The sequence below is a fragment of the Dicentrarchus labrax genome, unplaced genomic scaffold (genome assembly GCF_905237075.1).
Source record: "Dicentrarchus labrax unplaced genomic scaffold, dlabrax2021, whole genome shotgun sequence".
Taxonomy (NCBI): domain Eukaryota; kingdom Metazoa; phylum Chordata; class Actinopteri; family Moronidae; genus Dicentrarchus; species Dicentrarchus labrax.
In genome coordinates this window covers 23263797-23283496 of record NW_026136711.1, presented here as the reverse complement: position 1 = coordinate 23283496, position 19700 = coordinate 23263797, and the positions used below count along the sequence as shown (strand labels likewise).

The 19700-nt window shown below is 39.9% G+C and overlaps 2 protein-coding genes across 2 annotated transcripts; one reads left to right on the top strand and one right to left on the bottom strand.

The window, feature by feature from the left end:
* Positions 1-8779, top strand: LOC127372286 (mucin-3B). The gene is made up of 9 exons (XM_051415832.1): positions 1-791; positions 6480-6604; positions 6858-6922; positions 7022-7221; positions 7359-7524; positions 7635-7799; positions 7940-8010; positions 8108-8190; positions 8322-8779. The coding sequence occupies exons 1-9, from the start codon at positions 38-40 to the stop codon at positions 8364-8366; spliced, it is 1674 nt and encodes a 557-aa protein (XP_051271792.1). The 5' UTR covers positions 1-37; the 3' UTR covers positions 8367-8779.
* Positions 8780-11565: 2786 nt separating this feature from the next.
* Positions 11566-18047, bottom strand: errfi1a (ERBB receptor feedback inhibitor 1a). The gene is made up of 4 exons (XM_051415522.1): positions 17801-18047; positions 15140-15345; positions 14869-14957; positions 11566-14614 (listed from the first exon to the last, which is right to left on the bottom strand). Exons 2-4 carry the CDS (start codon positions 15289-15291, stop codon positions 13521-13523), a joined length of 1335 nt encoding a protein of 444 aa, XP_051271482.1. The 5' UTR covers positions 15292-15345; positions 17801-18047; the 3' UTR covers positions 11566-13520.
* Between the last annotated feature and the right edge of the window lie 1653 nt (positions 18048-19700).

Below are 19700 nucleotides of genomic sequence, written 5' to 3'. Positions count from 1 at the left end.
TCCGCCTCCATCAACCAGCCAGGAACCATCTACAACAATGATGTCCTCATCCACAGAGCGACAGTCTACATTGGCACCCACAGAAATGACTGAATTAACAGCCCCCACGTCAACACTCACCACAAATGGAGTTTCAAGACCTTCCACCACAACATCCATCACTTCACCCACAAATACAATGGTCTCCACAAATTCACAGTCTACATTCCCTACTCATTCCACTGAAACATCTCCTGAAGAAAAAACTGCTACAACACTTGTAGGTACCGGACTGACTTCAAAGCACACAGCCCAGACTGTGAGATCAACTTTCAGTTCCACTATCATAACTAATGTGGTGTTACCAACTTTTACTTCAACATCTACTGACAATCCAAACTCAGATAGTGCCATTACAATCCATCCACCTTCCACAGTCTCCTCCAACGTGACACCTTTGTCACAGTCTGCTTCTGCACCAACAAGTGAAGTAACAACAAATAAAAAATCAAGTAGAAGTCCACAAACATCTTCGCCAACCACACCAACTTCAAAGGCTTTGACATCAGCAGAAATCATTAGTACAAACACACTTACAACAGTCATTCATTCAACATCTATTGCCCTTTCAAATACCACTGTCACTGTGACAACACCATCTACAACTCCTCAGTGTGGAGTTAAGGATTGTCCTGGGTGTACTGGTACCTGTAAATTCAATGCAACACTTGGAAGATGTCACTGCAAATGTCCAACGTTTGTCTTTGGAGATGTATGCGTTTTAGGAGAGAATATTACCTCTGCTCAGATTGGTAAGGTTTTTCATCCCTAAATATATACATTTTTTAAAAATATATTATATTACTTGAAAATATTGTTTATTGAAACTTTTAGCTATAAATTCTCTTTAAATTGCTTACCTTTGTCACTGATAATTCTTACTTTAGTTTTAAATTCAAAATGTTATTGCAATATATTTAATGTTAATTTAATGTTTTATTTATTTAAATTTTTTACAGATACTGGAGCAATACCAACTCGAAAAGTGAATTTTACTTTGAAAATCAACATCACTTTTAATGAGGCTTTCAATAATTTGAACTCACATCTATCATTAGAATTCATCAAGACATTAAAACCACAGGTAGATTTTTTTTCTCACTGTTACATGACTTATTATCCAATAATCTATCTAATTTCAGTATTTACTCATGTATTATGTCTTATATCTTATCATATCTTATAACATTATAATGAATCGACAGGCAAAATAAGCAATGATTCATATAATAAACAGATCTTTTTTTAGAATTTAGTATCTGTTTATTTATGTTAATATTCAACAATGTGGCTTTATTACCATAAATATGTTATAATAACACCAGTCCTGTGTTACAGCTTGAAGTCCTATGCAAAGAAGCAGATCCACAAAGCTATAAAACTCTAAAAGTCATCAAGTTATTGTAGGTTTCTTTAAATTTGACTGACACAATTATTTAAATTGAGTTTTAATTAAGTGCAAGTTGCTTCTTATGCTTATTTTTCTATTTTTCTTTTGTAGACCAGGAAGTGTTGTTGCAGAGACAGTGGCAGAGTACAACTATGCCAACAATGAAACTCAAATCCAGTTTGTCAACACTCAGCTTGATGGATTGTTGACTGCTATCTTGAAGGACACAAGTAACCTCAATAATATTTCTCAGGTCTTTAATGCAAGTGTGCAGTTAAATGGAATCACCTTCCCGCTACCTGAGATTACAAGTAAGTGCACTCCATGTCAGTTTTAAATATGCCTATTTAACTTTTTGCTACTTTACACAGTGTTTCTTCATTTAATTTGTTAGAATTTCTATGTTTGTATCATAGTACTTGTACACAAAGACAAATACATCACTTTTTTCATCAATCAGATATCAAAGACCTGGAGCCTTTTGTTAACTGCACTCAGTTTGCTAATTACACTGCTGAGATTAGTAATGGTCAATGGCAGTGTCTTGGACCTTGCAAAAGAAACCCAAATTACTGTCATCAACATGGAGAATGCCACAATGACATTTACAAAGGGCCTATTTGTAGGTAAGCCAAAACATCTGTTTCTCTTTTAATTGCAAAAACCGTATTTTGTCATACTATTGCTTTTATTAACACAATTTACCCTTATGCCTTCACCCAGGTGCTTTGAGTCTAGCCTGGAGCAATTTTATGGCCCAAGGTGTGACCAGCCTCTATCAACAAGCCCGGAAACATATACAACAATGATGTCCTCATCCACAGAGCCACGGTCTACATTGGCACCCACAAAAATGACCGAATCAACAGCCTCGATCTCAACACCCACCACAAATGGAGTTTCAAGACCTTCCAGCACTGATAATTCCGCAACAACCATCACCCCAGCCACAAATTCAGAAGTCTCCAAAATTCACAATCTACATTTGCTACTCATTCCACTGAAGAATCTACTGAACACACAGGTTCAACTTCAATACCAACTACCAACAACATTCAGCCTCCATCAGCCAGTCAGGAAACATCTGCAAAAATGATGTCCTCATCCACAGAGCCACAATCTACCTTGGCACCCACAGAAATGACTGAATTAACAGCCTCAACCTCAACACTCACCACAAATGGAGTCACAAAACCTTCCAGCACTGATCATTCCGCACCAACCATCACCTCATCCACGAATACAGAGGTCTCCACAAATTCACAATCTGCATTCGCTACTCATTCCACCCAAGAATCTACTGAACACACAAGTTCATCTTCAATACTAAGTACCAGCAACACTCAGCCTCCATCAACCAGCCAGGACACATCTGCAACAATGATGTCCTCATCCACAGAGACACAATCTTCGTTGGCACCCACAGAAATGACTGAATTAACAGCTTCAACCTCAACACTCACCACAAATGGATTTACAAGACCTTTTAGCACTGATAATTCTCCAACAACCATCACCTCATCCACAAATACAGAGGTCTCCACAAATTCACAGTCTACATTCGCTACTCATTCCACTCATGCATCTACTGAACACACAAGTTCAACTTCAATACCAATTGCCAACAACACTCAGCCTCCATCAACCAGCCAAGAAACATCTGCAACAATGATGTCCTCATCCAACGAGCCACAGTCTTCCAGCACTGATCGTTCCGCAACAACCATCAATTCATCCACTAATACAGAGATCTCCACAAATTCACAACCTACATTCGCTACTTCTTTCACCGAAGCATCTACTGAATTCACAAGATCAACTTCAATACCAAGTACCAACAACACTCAGCCTCCAACACCCAGCCAGGACACATCTACAACAATGATGTCCTCATCCACAGAGCCACAATCTTCTTTGGCACCCACAGAAATTACTGAATTAACAGCTTCAACATCAACACTCACCACAAATGGAGTCACAAAACCTTCCAGCACTGATCATTCCACACCAACCATCACCTCATCCTCGAATACAGAGGTCTCCCCAAATTCACACTCTACATTCGCTACTCATTCCACTGAAGAATCTACTGAACACACAAGTTCAACTTCAATACCAACTACCAACAACACTCAGCCTCCATCAGCCAGTCAGGAAACATCTGCAACAATGATGTCCTCATCCACAGAGCCACAATCTACCTTGGCACCCACAGAAATGACTGAATTTACAGCCTCGACCTCAACACTCACCACAAATGGAGTCACAAAACCTTTCAGCACTGATCAATCTGCACCGACCATCCCTACATCAACGAATACAGATGTCCCCACAAATTCACAACATTCATTCGCTACTTCCTTCACTGAAGTATCTACTGAATTCACAAGTTCATCTTCGATACTAAGTACCAGCAACACTCAGCCTCCATCAACCAGCCAGGACACATCTGCAACAATGATATCCTCATCCACAGAGCCACAATCTACATTGGCACCCACAGAAATGACTGAATTTACAGCCTCGACCTCAACACTCACCACAAATGGAGTCACAAAACCTTCCAGCACTGATCATTCCGCACCGACCATCCCTTCATCCACGAATACAGAGGTCTCCAGAAATTCACGCTCTACATTCGCTACTCATTCCAATCAAGCATCCACTGAACACACAAGTTCAACTTCAATACCAAGTACCAACAACACTCCACCTCCATCGACCAGCCAGGACACATCTGCAACAATAATGTCCTCATCCACAGTGCCACAATCTACATTGGCACCCACAGAAATGACTGAATTTACAGCCTCGACCTCAACAATCACCACAAATGGAGTCACAAAACTTTCCAGCACTGATCATTCCGCAACAACCATCACCCCAGCCACGAATTCAGAGGTCTCCACAAATTCACAGTCTACATTCGCTACTCATTCCACTCATGCATCTACTGAACAAACAAGTTCAACTTCAATACCAATTGCCAACAACACTCAGCCTCCATCAACCAGCCAAGAAACATCTGCAACAATGATGTCCTCATCCAACGAGCCACAGTCTTCCAGCACTGATCGTTCCGCAACAACCATCAATTCATCCACTAATACAGAGATCTCCACAAATTCACAACCTACATTCGCTACTTCTTTCACCGAAGCATCTACTGAATTCACAAGATCAACTTCAATACCAAGTACCAACAACACTCAGCCTCCAACACCCAGCCAGGACACATCTACAACAATGATGTCCTCATCCACAGAGCCACAATCTTCTTTGGCACCCACAGAAATTACTGAATTAACAGCTTCAACATCAACACTCACCACAAATGGAGTCACAAAACCTTCCAGCACTGATCATTCCACACCAACCATCACCTCATCCTCGAATACAGAGGTCTCCCCAAATTCACACTCTACATTCGCTACTCATTCCACTGAAGAATCTACTGAACACACAAGTTCAACTTCAATACCAACTACCAACAACACTCAGCCTCCATCAGCCAGTCAGGAAACATTTGCAACAATGATGTCCTCATCCACAGAGCCACAATCTACCTTGGCACCCACAGAAATGACTGAATTTACAGCCTCGACCTCAACACTCACCACAAATGGAGTCACAAAACTTTCCAGCACTGATCATTCCGCAACAACCATCACCCCAGCCACGAATTCAGAGGTCTCCACAAATTCACAATCTGCATTCGCTACTCATTCCACCCAAGAATCTACTGAACACTCAAGTTCATCTTCGATACTAAGTACCAGCAACACTCAGCCTCCATCAACCAGCCAGGACACATCGGCAACAATGATGTCCTCATCCACAGAGCCACAATCTACATTGGCACCCACAGAAATGACTGAATTAACAGCCTCAACCTCAACACTCACCACAAATGGAGTCACAAAACCTTCCATCATGGATCATTCCTCACCGACCATCACCTCATCCACGAATACAGAGGTTTCCACAAATTCACAACGTACATTCACTACTCATGCCACTCAAGAATCTACTGAACACACAAATTCCACTTCAACACTGAGTACCACCAACACTCCGCCTCCATCAACCAGCCAGGAACCATCTACAACAATCATGTCCTCATCCACACAGCGACAGTCTACATTGGCACCCACAGAAATGACTGAATTAACAGCCCCCACGTCAACACTCACCACAAATGGAGTTTCAAGACCTTCCACCACAACATCCATCACTTCACCCACAAATACAATGGTCTCCACAAATTCACAGTCTACATTCCCTACTCATTCCACTGAAACATCTCCTGAAGAAAAAACTGCTACAACACTTGTAGGTACCGGACTGACTTCAAAGCACACAGCCCAGACTGTGAGATCAACTGTCAATTCCACTATCATAACTAATGTGGTGTTACCAACTTTTACTCCAACATCTACTGACAATCCAAACTCAGATAGTGCCATTACAATCCATCCACCTTCCACAGTCTCCTCCAACGTGACACCTTTGTCACAGTCTGCTTCTGCACCAACAAGTGAAGTAACAACAAATAAAAAATCAAGTAGAAGTCCACAAACATCTTCGCCAACCACACCAACTTCAAAGGCTTTGACATCAGCAGAAATCATTAGTACAAACACACTTACAACAGTCATTCATTCAACATCTATTGCCCTTTCAAATACCACTGTCACTGTGACAACACCATCTACAACTCCTCAGTGTGGAGTTAAGGATTGTCCTGGGTGTACTGGTACCTGTAAATTCAATGCAACACTTGGAAGATGTCACTGCAAATGTCCAACGTTTGTCTTTGGAGATGTCTGCGTTTTAGGAGAGAATATTACCTCTGCTCAGATTGGTGAGGTTTTTCATCCCTAAATATATACATTTTTAAAATATATTATATTACTTGAAAATATTGTTTATTGAAACTAAATTTTTTTGCTTTTGTCACTGATAATTCTTACTTTAGTTTTAAATTCAAAATGTTATTGCAATATATTTAATGTTAATTTAATGTTTTATTTATTTATATTTTTTACAGATACTGGAGCAATACCAACTCGAAAAGTGAATTTTACTTTGAAAATCAACATCACTTTTAATGAGGCTTTCAATAATTTGAACTCACATCTATCATTAGAATTCATCAAAACATTAAAACCGCAGGTAGATTTTTGTTCTTACTGTTACATGACTTATTATCCAATAATCTATCTAATTTCAGTATTAACTCATGTATTATGTCTTATATCTTATCATATCTTATAACATAATAATGAATCGCCATGCAATATTTGCAATGATTTATATTATTTACAGATCTTTTTTAGAATTTGGTATCTATTTATTTATGTTAATATTCAGCAATGTGGCTTTATTTCCATAACTATGTTATAATAACACCTATCCTGTGTTCCAGCTTGAAGTCCTATGCAAAGAAGCAGATCCACAAAGCTATAAAACTCTAAAAGTCATCAAGTTATCGTAGGTTTCATTAAATTTGACATACAAAATTATTTAAATACATTTCTAATTAAGTGCAAGTTGTTTTCTTATGCTTATCTTTATATGTTTCTGTTGTAGACCAGGAAGTGTTGTTGCAGAGACCCTGGCAGAGTACAACTATGCAAACAATGAAACTCAAATCCAGTTTGTCAACACTCAGCTTGATGGATTGTTGACTGCTATCTTGAATGACACAAGTAACCTCAGTAATATTTCCCAGGCCTTTAATGCAAGTGTGCAGTTAAATGGAATCAACTTCCCCCTACCTGAGATTACAAGTAAGTGCACTCCATGTCAGTTTTAAATATGCCAATTTGATTGGTTTTTTTATTCAATATGTTAGAATTTCCTTTTTTGTATCTTGGTACTACACAATGACAAATAAAACTTTTTTAAATTTTTTTTCATCAATCAGATATCAAAGACCTGCAGCCTTTTGTTAACTGCACTCAGTTTGCTAATTACACTGCTGAGATAGGTAATGGTCAATGGCAATGTGTTGGACCTTGCAAAACAAACCCAGATTACTGTCATCAACATGGAGAATGCCACAATAACGTTTACAAAGGGCCTATTTGTAGGTAAGCCAAAATATCTGTTTTTATTTTAATTGCAAAAAAAAAAACAGTTTAACATTTTTGCTCATAGTATTGACTTTATTAACATAAATCACCCTTATGGCTTCACCTAGGTGCTTTGAGTCTAGCCTGGAGCAGTTTTATGGCCCACAGTGTGACCTCTTCCGTCGGGGTCCAGGTTTCTATGGGGCACTGTTTGGATCATTGGCAGCAGCACTCCTGCTCTTGATTATCATCATCATTGCTGTCATTGTCAAAAAGAGACATATGGGTGTTTGGTGGGTTATGATGCTCAAAATCCTTCCTTTATATTAATATGGAAATTGTCAACAAATATTTTGATTTGACTGTAATCATAAAGTTAAAAACATTACCATGTGAAATTAATCATCACTCATAAATCAACACTCTTTTTTAGGAAAAGAAGAAACTCCTATAACAGAAGACTTTCTGCTTTTGAGGAAGATTTCTTTGACTTCTCAGATACAGGTCTGTCCTGGTCTTTTTTTTTAGTAAAAAGTAAAAATTCAGTAAACTATTTATCTCTAACATTTGCAGTTTCAACATTATTATATATTTTTCCTAGGAGATCACAACTTGGGATTTGCAGGCACTTACACATCAGAGGGTTTTAGGCCCTATCTACAAAATGTTGACACCCGAATGCAGGTATTTTTGTTTTCTCTTCTGTTTATTACATACAAAACCTATAAAAGTATTCTGAAGTACACAAGCAGACAAATGTAAGATTATAGTGAAAATGTTGACATTAATATGTGATCCTCCTTGTGTATTTTAAGGTCACAACAAAACGTCCAGAGGTTTCGAGCGTCAACCCTAGATGAAGAAATTTTTGTTTTAATTACAATGTTTCCCATGCTATCAATTAAGAAAAGCACATATCAATATGAGCTACTAACAATGTTTTGCACATAAATAATATAATAGTAATAAAATATTTATGATTTTATTTATATTAATTGTAATTCACTGTTGCCTATTATGCCCTCAATTCAGACTCCAGTGTTGTTAGTTAATTCACACCACACTATAGCCATAAGTTTTTGTAATTTTCTTCCACTTCAGGAATCAGGAGTAAACTTAATGAAAAAAGAAAGATTAAAATATTTCATGGTTGTTTAGATGAGTGTAGTTTTTACAGTTCATAATGGTGTTGACAAAGGGTTTGGTGCAAGTTTATTTTGAGATGTCATACTGTTTTTGGTATAATTAAACAAAATGCAATGGGCTGTGCTAACTTGCCAGTTCTCATCCTTTGCAATGTGCACTTGCCATACAAGTGATATTTATCAACACAAAGTCACAATAACACATACTATAATATAGCATTCAAACACATGGGGTAGACACAATTACAAACATCTGTTCAATTTTATGAAATCTAATACCATGCTATATGCAACTTTAACTGTGTCAGTGAGGGGTTGTTTTGTCTAAGTTGACATCTAGGGTTTCTGTTTTTGTGTCTAATGGTGTAAATCAGGTTGGTTATGCCCCTGGAGCCTTCAGAGGGTAATGTTTGCTTGTCAGTGTTCCTCAAAGTCAGTATAATATATGGTCACTAGATGGCATACACACACTCATTCTAAAGATGTTTTGCCTTTGCAACTTTTGAAGAGAAAGGCACAGAGTAGTTTTATGCTTTTTTGAAGCAAATTAAAGTGATCTGAAAATGCTTCATTGTTTAATCAACCTCAGCAATGACTTTCGCGATCCTGTTGTAGAATTGTGACCGTCTGACTGTACTGTCAGTATCAGGTAATAACAGCTTTATCAGCACTGTAACAGTCCAGTATTAGTGTTTCTGCCAGTAATACTAGTGTGATAGTGGTATTGGTGAGATCTTTTTGTGTACTGTGCCACTGTAACTCAAAATGCTAGTGCACATCCCTGCCGCTGGTCCATAACAGCAATACACCGTTAATTTCATCTGAACTGTTGATTGCTATTTGTGTCCACCTTGTAACTGACCAATTTCACTACCTTCACTTGATGTACTATATTTTCTTTACAAGTACTCTGACCTGAGTAAAAGTTAACCAGCACCACTTCGGTCAAAGTTAAATATTTACAACTCTGTCCACCCCTCACAGCAAATGATAAGATTAGACCAAAACAGAAAGGCAATGCACACAATGGAATTAATTAGCAATATATTTCAATCTAGCCATGTGTGTTTTTGGTAAAGTGAGATGGGAATAAGAATATCCTTAGAAAGCCTGCATAGAACATATGAACTCCAATTCTCTTGCCTGTTTATATTAAATTTAAATTAAAATTATATTTAACAACAAGCATAACTTTTTGTTTCATTCTATTAATATTTTACTACACCATTTATGATTATTTGTTTATATATATATACGTTTATATATGTGTGTGTATATAAATATGTGTGTGTGTGTGTCTAGAAATGAGATTGAGTGTGAATTTCATTAAATCTGGACGAATATGTTAAGTGAAATGTGCTCCATAGCACTGTTTTTACTGAGTACATTACTATAGAGGACCAATGTTGCACATAACCAATTAATATCTTGATTGTATACAAGTATGTAGCTGCTAGATAGTGATTGATTTAAATTTCTGAACCTTAGAGTTGAATCTATGAATGTAATAATTTTATCTGCATAAACTGTAAAATATGCTGAATTACTCTACGGCTCACCTCTTTGTCCTTCCTAACTTTATAGCAGAACTTGCTGTAATTTGCTTGATCAGTTTCTTTGCTTATCAAATTTCAATAGTACATCTGTAGACCCTATTCAACTATTCTTTATACAGTGCAGATCTGCAGTATTCAACAATGCAGACATGTTAAGAGCCAGACACAGAACACAGACATGCTCTCTTGCACTCCAACAACTGCAGACTAATCAGCAGAGACTGTATCAAAATTGATGAGGCAGTAATCATAATTACTGTAATAATTCTTATCATAAAAACAAGTCTGTTCCACTTGTTAATCCATCAGTAGTGCCAGCCAAGGACTTTTATCTAATTAACTGCGGCCGAAAATATATTTGCATTTGATAGTTGAGCCACTAAAACTGAAAGTTAAGTCCCACATACTCGATACATGAGCTGAACCCAAGTAAGCGCCAAAACACAATAGCAAATTTAAGTTGAAAACTGAAGTTTGTAAAGCTCCAGTCACTAAACAAAAATGTTCATGTGTAATTGCAAATGAAAAGGACAGAAACAACCACAGAACCAGTTTGGGAGACAAAGTGAATGATTCCTTGTGCCTTTTTGGCCAAGTTTTATCAGTTTCACAAGTCAGATAAAAAGTCATGAAAATAGACTCTTAGGAAGTCTAATGTTTGAGTTCTGGCTTAGTGCACAACAACAATGCGTTTATTCAAAGGCTTATCTAAAACCACAGCCTTGTTAATTCACCTGGCACTTGATCTTTCTTGCTTCCAACAGACATTTAAAATGAGCAGCCTGTCTTTAGTTGCTATAGTCACCACCCATGCTGTTGCCTAGCAGCTCACCTAAAAGTGAATGAGGTGAAAGGGTTTGCAGGTGGCCTATATAGTCAAACTTTCAGAGAGTACATTGCAAAATAAATTGCTATCAGCACAGCAACACTCCAAAATGTTACTGTTTTGCTCGGAGGTTATGGGGGATATTTAAGTGCAGCTCAATTGTAGCTTATTTAGTAAATATTTGATCTCTAATACTCTGTGTGGATCACTGTGGTTTCGGCTCTGTGCCTAACCACATGGACTGAAGTCAAGAGTAAAACATTTGCAACATTGTTGAGTACATAAGAACCTGTGGGCGCAAAACTGGCTGCCACAGAGCATCTTAGCACTTATGCAGGAGGAGACCAATGTAACCAGGAAGAGGAAGGCAATAGACTGTACACCTGTCAATCTGCCATTGTAAGTCACTCTTTCTCTGGATAGAGGCCAGTCACAATAAGGCACAGCATGAGGGTGTGTGGGTGATAAAACAGGCCAAACAGCTGAGTTGAGATTTTAGGCTTGACAGATTAAAGAAACAGAATGACGCAAGTTCATAAATAAGTCATTTTTATTTTGCTTTCTTTTTAAAGACTATATACTTATCAACTATTCATAACAACAAATGGAATTGTTAAATACTGTACACAGCATACTTTACTCTCCCAGTGCATGTCTTCACCACAGCAGAGAAGTTATTTCTTGATAAACCAGTCTTCATTCAGTTTTATTATTTCTAATAAGACATATGAATACCTTAAGATTAAATAGTATCAGTGTATGATGTAAACATTTTTTCAGACATTTAAGTCAAAAGCAACATTGTGTTGGCAAGGTTTTGTGAGCAGAAGGGAGAGAAAAAGTATATTTCAATGACCGTTTGACCTTAGCAATTATCTGTTTCCCAAACTGAACATCGTGTTCGATACCAAGGGTTACTTCAATACATGTGCTACATTTACTATATAATTTCAATGCTTTATGAATAATCTACAACAATAAAATTCATATATTTTCCGGGCTGCCAGCAGCCAAAGTCTCTCAGACCACACCCACTGCAATCATGTAAGGCAGGAATGCATGAGCAGAACAGGAAAGTCTGTGTCAGCTAGGTAAACCCTGCACTGTCTTTGTAATGCGTCTGTATTAACAGGTTAGCCTAACATCTCTGTGATCTAAGATCTGCGTGATCTAAAATCTCTATTTAAGGATATCCGGTTAGAATTGACTTTGTGTTACTCTGAACTGAAGGGTAACTGAATTAAAACTTTGTGTCACATCACATTTGAAACTGGTTACCTCATCTTTTTTTTATTATAATTTCCAATTTTGCCTTTATTAATGGGGAGTATGTGAAATATAGGATTAATATCAAAGGGAGGTAGTCCTTGAGGCAAATTAGTTCCAAGCAATAACTCACAGCTTGACCAAAAATAAGCTTCTCCAACTGTTTGATGGAATTTCAGCAAGAATATCATACATTCACTTAATGTTCAACAGGCCAATTTCCGTGCAACAAAACAGACCTGGACACTGAAAGAAAGCAATCAATGTGTACACTTTTAAGAGGGCTGTACTCAAAAGCAGGCACTGCAAATAAGCAGAGCACAGTAACAAGTATGGTTGACAATTTCCTACAAATTGTAGAAAGTAATTTTATCACCAGAACACTTTTCCAACTGCTGTTCACATGCACGTATGCACAAACACGTCCACGCACATACATACATACACACAGACACACTCATCAACAGACAACTACACCATAAAAGCTGCGCTAGACATTCCAATGGAAACATGCATAGCTACCAGTAATGTACCCACCTCTTAGTACATAATGTACCATAACAACGTGCCATGTGGGAAACACAAATTTACACAGATATAATGGCCTGAGTAAGACTCAAACTTCATCAAGGCAGGGAAACCATATCAGTGTTGATATACAATAGCAAAGAGAATAGAGATTTGTGTGCTAGCATCCTTCATTTTTGTTAAAAATTAATTGGCCTTGTATTTAGACTTCATATATTAAGTGATACATGGTTACATTACTGACCTTTTGTCCCTTGTGAGATACAAAAGCAGCATCAATGTATCTCACAGAACATCCTCAACCTTCCACACAGAAAACACTGAGCACATGAGGTTCAAGGCCCGCTTGTACCTTCTGACTGTACCACGTCGTCAGCAAAAACAGAACAATATTGAATGTCAAGAAATAAAAATTATATCAAAAATAAGCTCTACAATGTTGAATTTTGCCCACAATCTATAGTCAGAGATACAGTTTTTACGTAAAGTATCTCGGTTGTGATAGCTATGCCAACATTACCAGTAACTGAATACAGTGCGCTCATACCCTGTGTGTTTAGAATACATGAGGGTTTTTTTTTTTTTTAAAGTAAAAGCAGCAGTTTGAGGGTTGTTAGTGTCCAGTTTCACCATTTTTTCAAGTGGTTTTTGCTCATTTACAGTAGAGTCCTTTGCTACTTCCACTAAACCTTTTCAAACTAAATTCACATGTGCTTTCCTCCTGGTGTGGCAGTCCCAGTCTGAGTCTGATACATCTGTATTGCGAGCTGCAGAGCGAAGAAATTTCTCTACACAAGGTGAGTCCACGAAAGCAGGCCGCTGAGGCAGGAGATAGTAATGTGTGGTGCTGGCCTTCTCGCCCTTCTCCATAACAGGAAGGATACAGGGGGAGCCTTCACTGTTCTGTCTCTGTAAACGACAGCTTACATACTTAGGATCTGGTGCAAAGCTTTGGGTTGGGGGCATCACCCCGTTAATGTATGTTGGGAGGCTCTTGGGGCTGGGGGTGCGGGAGCTGCCTCTGGACAAAGGTTCCCTTGGGGGTACCTTGGGTGGTTTATCCTCATCGCTGTAAGCCCCTGACGAGACCTCTGCTGACCAGCGGCGGTAGTCTCCTGTCTTGATTGTTCGTGGAGGGATAGGGGGTGGCACTTCGGGCTTATCCATACTGTTGGTGTGACGTTTGTGGCACGTGAGGCGCAACAATGAGGGCTTGTTAAAGGATCCAGCTGGGCCAGAGTGTGAGCGCCGCAGCCTCCTCTGAGCTTTGTCCTGCTGTCTCTGACAGACCACTTGCTCAGGTGGTTCCTGTCGTGGTTGCTCATACTCTTCCCGCACTTCCTGTGACAGATGTGCCTGATGCTGCTGTTGGGACTGCCTTGGGCTTTGTGGTCCTAATGGACCATCATAGTAAGCATAGTTAATTTGCCCACAGTCCCTGAAGCTCCTTCGACTGGGGACTCCATATCGAAAGGGAGACGATTTGGGATCAGACACCAGAGCACGGCTGTCGTCCGAACTCGTGAAAAATTCTACCTCATTGTCCATAGCCTGTTCAGGGGAGATGTCTGTTTGTGGAGGGATGGGGGGCAGAGGCTTGGAGCATCTCCCTGGTGTCTGTGGTGGACTGCTGCACTCGTACACTGAGAGCCTCTTGAATGAGGGGACTGCCTGGTCATCATCAGCAGGACTTGGGGTGGACGGTTCAGTGCTGCAAGACAGGGAGAGATGGGAGGGCCGGGATTTCTTTGGGGGCAATCTCTGTGAGCTGGGACTGTGTTTATGTCCTGTCAGTGAGGAAAAATTAAAAAAAAACAGTCACTTAATGGCACAATACTGAATGATTAAGGATGGTTAACAACAATCACAATTTACTACTTCAACTTCATTGTATCCTGTAAAAAAGGACTCCTATGGTGTACTAGCTTTCTCTATATTTCTGGGAAATCACTTACAATATCCAGTATCTAGCAGATGATTCACAGGCACAAGTCATGCAATGCTGCATTTTTGTATTTCAGATGACAGATCACTCACTTACTTTCATAAATTAGAGACGGCGGAGGTGGCCCCTTTTGCTGGGCACGAGGACTGTGATCTGTGTGTGCAGTGTCCATACTGAAGTAGATGCTGTTGAAAAAGGAAAAATAAATAGTACCAGGTTAAATAAGCCACATTTCATTGTAACTTACAAGAAATCTCAGACTGACCTGAATCATTAAAACTTCAGCATGTCATGCAGAATTGAAAAACCGTCCCTTTCCAAAATTCTTCCCCTAATGGACTTCTAGTCGTGGGACCTTAACACTCACTTGTTCAGCTCATTGTGATAGTTCCAAGAGGGTTTGGATCCAGCCATGCTGTGACAGTAGCTACCCCTCAGGAAGGGGTTTTCTATGGGAAAAGAGATCTCCTGGGCAGTCAGGCCCACTGTGGACATGCTCCAGGCACACTCGGGTCGCATCAAAGCCAGGAAACACTCAGATCGCCCGGCTGGCTGCCCCTGCTTCTGGTGTACCTGCAACACAGCCAAGACACAGTCATGAATGACAGTGAAAAGAGGTTGAAAGTAAAAGCAGATGAAGAGAAACAGAATATGTGGTAGCACATTGAAAAATACTCTCAGAAAGCAGAGCCAACATCCTCTAGGGAAGCCAAGAAAGAAAGAAAATCCTGATATTAGAATAGAGAGCAAATTACAAAAATCTCCGTTTCTGCTGTCCACCCAGCCAAATATTTAGTTATGATGATTCTTTTTCCCTCTAAAAAGATGAGACAACAACCTTCTGTAACAGAGGAATGACAAAAGCTAAATTTGACAAGATTTTAGGACACTTGTGTCCCAACACACCATGATCAAAGAGCTCTCTGTCATTCATAATGGTCTGGTCTCGTTGTAAACAAATACAGTACAATTGTTAACTTTCCACCTATATTAGTGTTTCCATACTCACTGAACGATCTTTACATTTCACCTATAGCCAGAGTCTATATAAGCCTAAGTTCAACATAGGGACATTTTCATCTAAGGCCTGACCTCATTAACCAACTTTCAGACTTCTGTCTCTACAGACTGTGCCTCCACTCTTAATAAGTTTAGCTTATTTTATAACTTGACTGTGACTGTGCTTGTCCTGAACAGCAGAGGAAGGGGCTCCTCCTGTTACCAGACCTGATGTTGCAAGAACTCCTCAAGTCAAATGACCTGAATGCGTTGTGTCATGTCAAGTATGTGTCAGGGCTGAGTAAACAATGTATACAAAATTCAGAGGGAAAAAAACCCTGCATCATATTGATATTGCTGGGGTCACCAAAACACAGGAAGCAAAATCTGATTTTTTTTACCCCTCACACTGGATTAACCTGTTCAGTATGTCACGATCTCAGGTGAAATGAGTCTAGTCACTTAATGTTATATATATATATATATATATATATATATATATATATATATATATATAGTATGTAGAGCCTGTATGTTTTAAAGCAAGTGTATCATGGGTAACTATGGGTCTTTGTTGTGCACCATGTCTGAGCTCACAATGACACCAGCCGTGCATTGTTGCAGCAAATCTCCTAATGACTTCAGTGTCCTATCAAAAGTCTTAACCATTAATCCTACTTTTCAGAATGCAGGAAAACAGGTGCATCCATAGTCCTGGTGGTCAACTCTTCTGACGACTGCAAATGTGGTGCATGCACACCCAGAGACACGCTGTCCTCCTTATAATGTAGGAGTGATGACTGAGACGCACACGGCCCCCTCGTTCCAGGTCTCCTGTGAGCCATATTTATGTGCTGCCCTGACAGCTGGTGAGAAACAAAGCTCTAAAACAACAGGAAGCCTGGGGCATCAGCCTCAGCCAAACTGCCCAACAAGGCATGCAATCCCCCTGCCCAGGGCTGTCGATTCGGTTCGGCGGGGATGGGAAGCAACATGATCCTAGATAATGAACCCCCAGGGGCTTGTGCTTCCTCTTGCAACAGGTGCAAAGACAGTTCATCCTGGCAGTTAACCATAGGAGCATTTACAGGCAAAAGGATTAAACAAATGATGTGTAGTCATGCAGAGCATTAACCCGCTTAAAGAGGAATTCTTTAAGTCACTTCATTTGGATACTTTGACCAGAGAATGTAAGTCTTTTTATGGACAAGTCTGTCTGTACAATAGGTAGACAGACTCAATGTGAGTGGGAAGATAACACAGGCCCCATGGGTGCTGGAAAAGAGGAGGTCTGATGGGGTTAGCAGTGATGTAAAACATCAGCAGATAGCTAGCCCTTGATTTAGGACTGTAGTAGTCACACACAGACCTTGAAAGAAGGAGTTCACACCCCGCTCATGACACCCCTGCAGCGGTTTCCGAGCAACCATACCCGCTCTACCTGTGCGGCAAGCAAACAGCGCGCACACCCCCTCACTTTACCGGATTGAGATAATAATGGTTAAAAGCCCTCTAGCAGGCAGGTGACTCACACCACAACACACAAGTCAGCTATCTGGCAAGGCCAGGTAGTGATGATACAGAGTGATTCCCTTTTGTTAAAGATGAAAAGATACAAATAGATATTGTAGACTAATTTAAACCAGGTTATATGTTTGCAATCAGCTAAAAGTTATTCAAGGGATAAAAAACAACAACATCCAATTGTATATTTATCATAGAAGATATAGACTTAGTATGAGTTGACAAATGCGTTCCCAATTTCTGATTCCTTTTTGTCTGAACTTTTAAAAATCCAGCTAAAACACAAGTTGCTTCTCTTAATGACTATCTCTGGCAGTCAGCAAATAACAATAAAACAACAACAACAAGATATATTAGGCACAAAAATAATCGCAATAGGACTTGACGTTGCATCAATTAGTGGTGTCTTTCCTGCTGGCACCAAGATACAAAACAATAGACAGGCGAGACATGGGTTCTTACAGTAGCCCACACAAGACATTTTCAAATCACTTTCTGAACTCACCTAAATAACTTCGCTGTTCTCCTCCGCTGACTGATCTCCTAGGCTCCTCTTTGGACAAGTATAGCTCCTCGGTTTTCTTTTGTGTGTGTGTTGGGAGGTGGTGGAGGAGGAGGAGGAGGAGGAGGAGGAGGGGGGGTTTAATTTGAGTCTGTAATCTTCACACTTCTATTGCATCAGGAACAGGACGCCAGCGCAATGGTGACGCTCCGGCTATAATGTGACACTTTCTGATAAGTCTTGTGTTGTAGTGAGCAATGTTCTTATAAGCTCCACCACGAGAGACGCTCTGGCTCCGCCTTGCAAGCTCGCCCTTAAAGGCACAGCATTCATTTTTTACCAGTCTCTCTCTCTCTCTCTCTCTCGCTCTGTCTCTATGCAATGTACGTGCTGCAGGACAGGCTGAGCGTTGTAAGGATTGCAGAATCACCCTTGAACATACACACACACACACACACACACACACACACACACACACACACACAAAGACGCACAGAGGGCTAATTTAAGCGTAAGTGAACTTAATGTGATCAAAGTCTGCAGCGCTTCATTTGTCTCTCCCTCTACGCTCAGAGGACGGAGCAGGTGTGAACACAAGGATACAAGTCAGCTGATAAACTGTTCCAATGGGGATGGGGGGGACAAGCAGTGTACAGTAAACACCTCGGCTATTAAGATATGCAGCTGCTCTGTGAATGAATTAAAACACAGCTCAAGGAGATTACATACAGTGCAGTGACTGTGTGCTGTTGTTTGCAGCAGTTCAAGTACTAATTATAAAGTGAAACATCATCCTATATGTTTGACCTATATTATACTATGTGTCCCCTGTGTGCTTTCATGAACAAGCGTACATGCCGCAGTCAAAAGTAAACCGCACAGGTCTGCAGGGAGACAGAGGCAGTAATGGGGATGGCTCCAGGGTAGATAACACAGACAGCAGGCAAAGAAACACTCTTATCTGCACAGTTTTTTTCTGCTGCCAACTGAATGGAGCCCAGATTGTTTAGCTGCTACCTTATCAGATCACCCCGGGCATTTTCTTTTAGTTGGACCTGTTCTCTGTTTAGCTGGCATAATGTTCCCTTGAACACAGTGTAATTAGAATAACCAAGGCTACAGACTTAATATTCATAGATATTTCTTTGTTTCAGTTCAAGGTAATAAATGAATCATTTTAAATGTGCAATCCCTCACATCCTCCATTCCAAGTCCCTTACGCCTACTTCGACCTTAAGTGGTGTCACCTAACCGACCCGAGCTAAACAAACCCAACACTGACATGCACACTAACCAAACACGGCAATACAATGGCTACAAACAACTCGTGCATTGAATCAATAGTGGCAGAAAGCAGAGGTGTGTGTGGAGAGAGAACAGAGTGTTCTTGTGCCTGAGTTCGTAAATCCTTTACAGCTTGGGCACAGGGTCCCCCAGAACCCAAAAGGCTTAGCCTATGATTACATATTTGCCCCCCTACATGGACCAGGCTCTTGCTAATCCCCCTTTGTAATTCCTGGCACATTTTTGAGATTCCACGAGGCCAGTTGTGACCAGCAGAGAAAGGGGTGAAAATTTTGCTCTGTAAGTTTTACAGTTTCTGTTAATGATATGAGCATCACATTTTAGATTAAAAACACACAAGTGTGATGTGACAGGAAATACTCGCCTATAATGATAAAAGTATGATAAAAAAGTGAGGAACATGAAATGTAATCAAATCCAGTTCAGTACAATATGTGTGTTCCTGCTTTACATCACTGAATCTGTTATTAAAACTCCATGTTCCACCAAACAGACACGTTCAGTGGGATAAATAGGCTTCACATCCAAACTGTCTCTCCTCCCTCTTCAGCCCCCCGCTTCCCCTCCCTTCTAGTGAGCCACATTGTGATGTCATCAC

Excerpts from the sequence above, each read along its gene's own strand:
- errfi1a (XM_051415522.1), bottom strand. The coding sequence starts at position 15,291 with ATGCGACCCGAGTGTGCCTGGAGCATGTCCACAGTGGGCCTGACTGCC. Across the intron at positions 14,958-15,139 it reads TATCACAATGAGCTGAACAA|CATCTACTTCAGTATGGACA; the intron begins GTGAGTGTTAAG and ends CTTTTTCAACAG. Across the intron at positions 14,615-14,868 it reads GCCGTCTCTAATTTATGAAA|GACATAAACACAGTCCCAGC; the intron begins GTAAGTGAGTGA and ends CCTCACTGACAG.
- LOC127372286 (XM_051415832.1), top strand. The coding sequence starts at position 38 with ATGATGTCCTCATCCACAGAGCGACAGTCTACATTGGCACCCACAGAA. Across the intron at positions 7,222-7,358 it reads CCCCCTACCTGAGATTACAA|ATATCAAAGACCTGCAGCCT; the intron begins GTAAGTGCACTC and ends TTCATCAATCAG. Across the intron at positions 7,525-7,634 it reads TACAAAGGGCCTATTTGTAG|GTGCTTTGAGTCTAGCCTGG; the intron begins GTAAGCCAAAAT and ends GGCTTCACCTAG.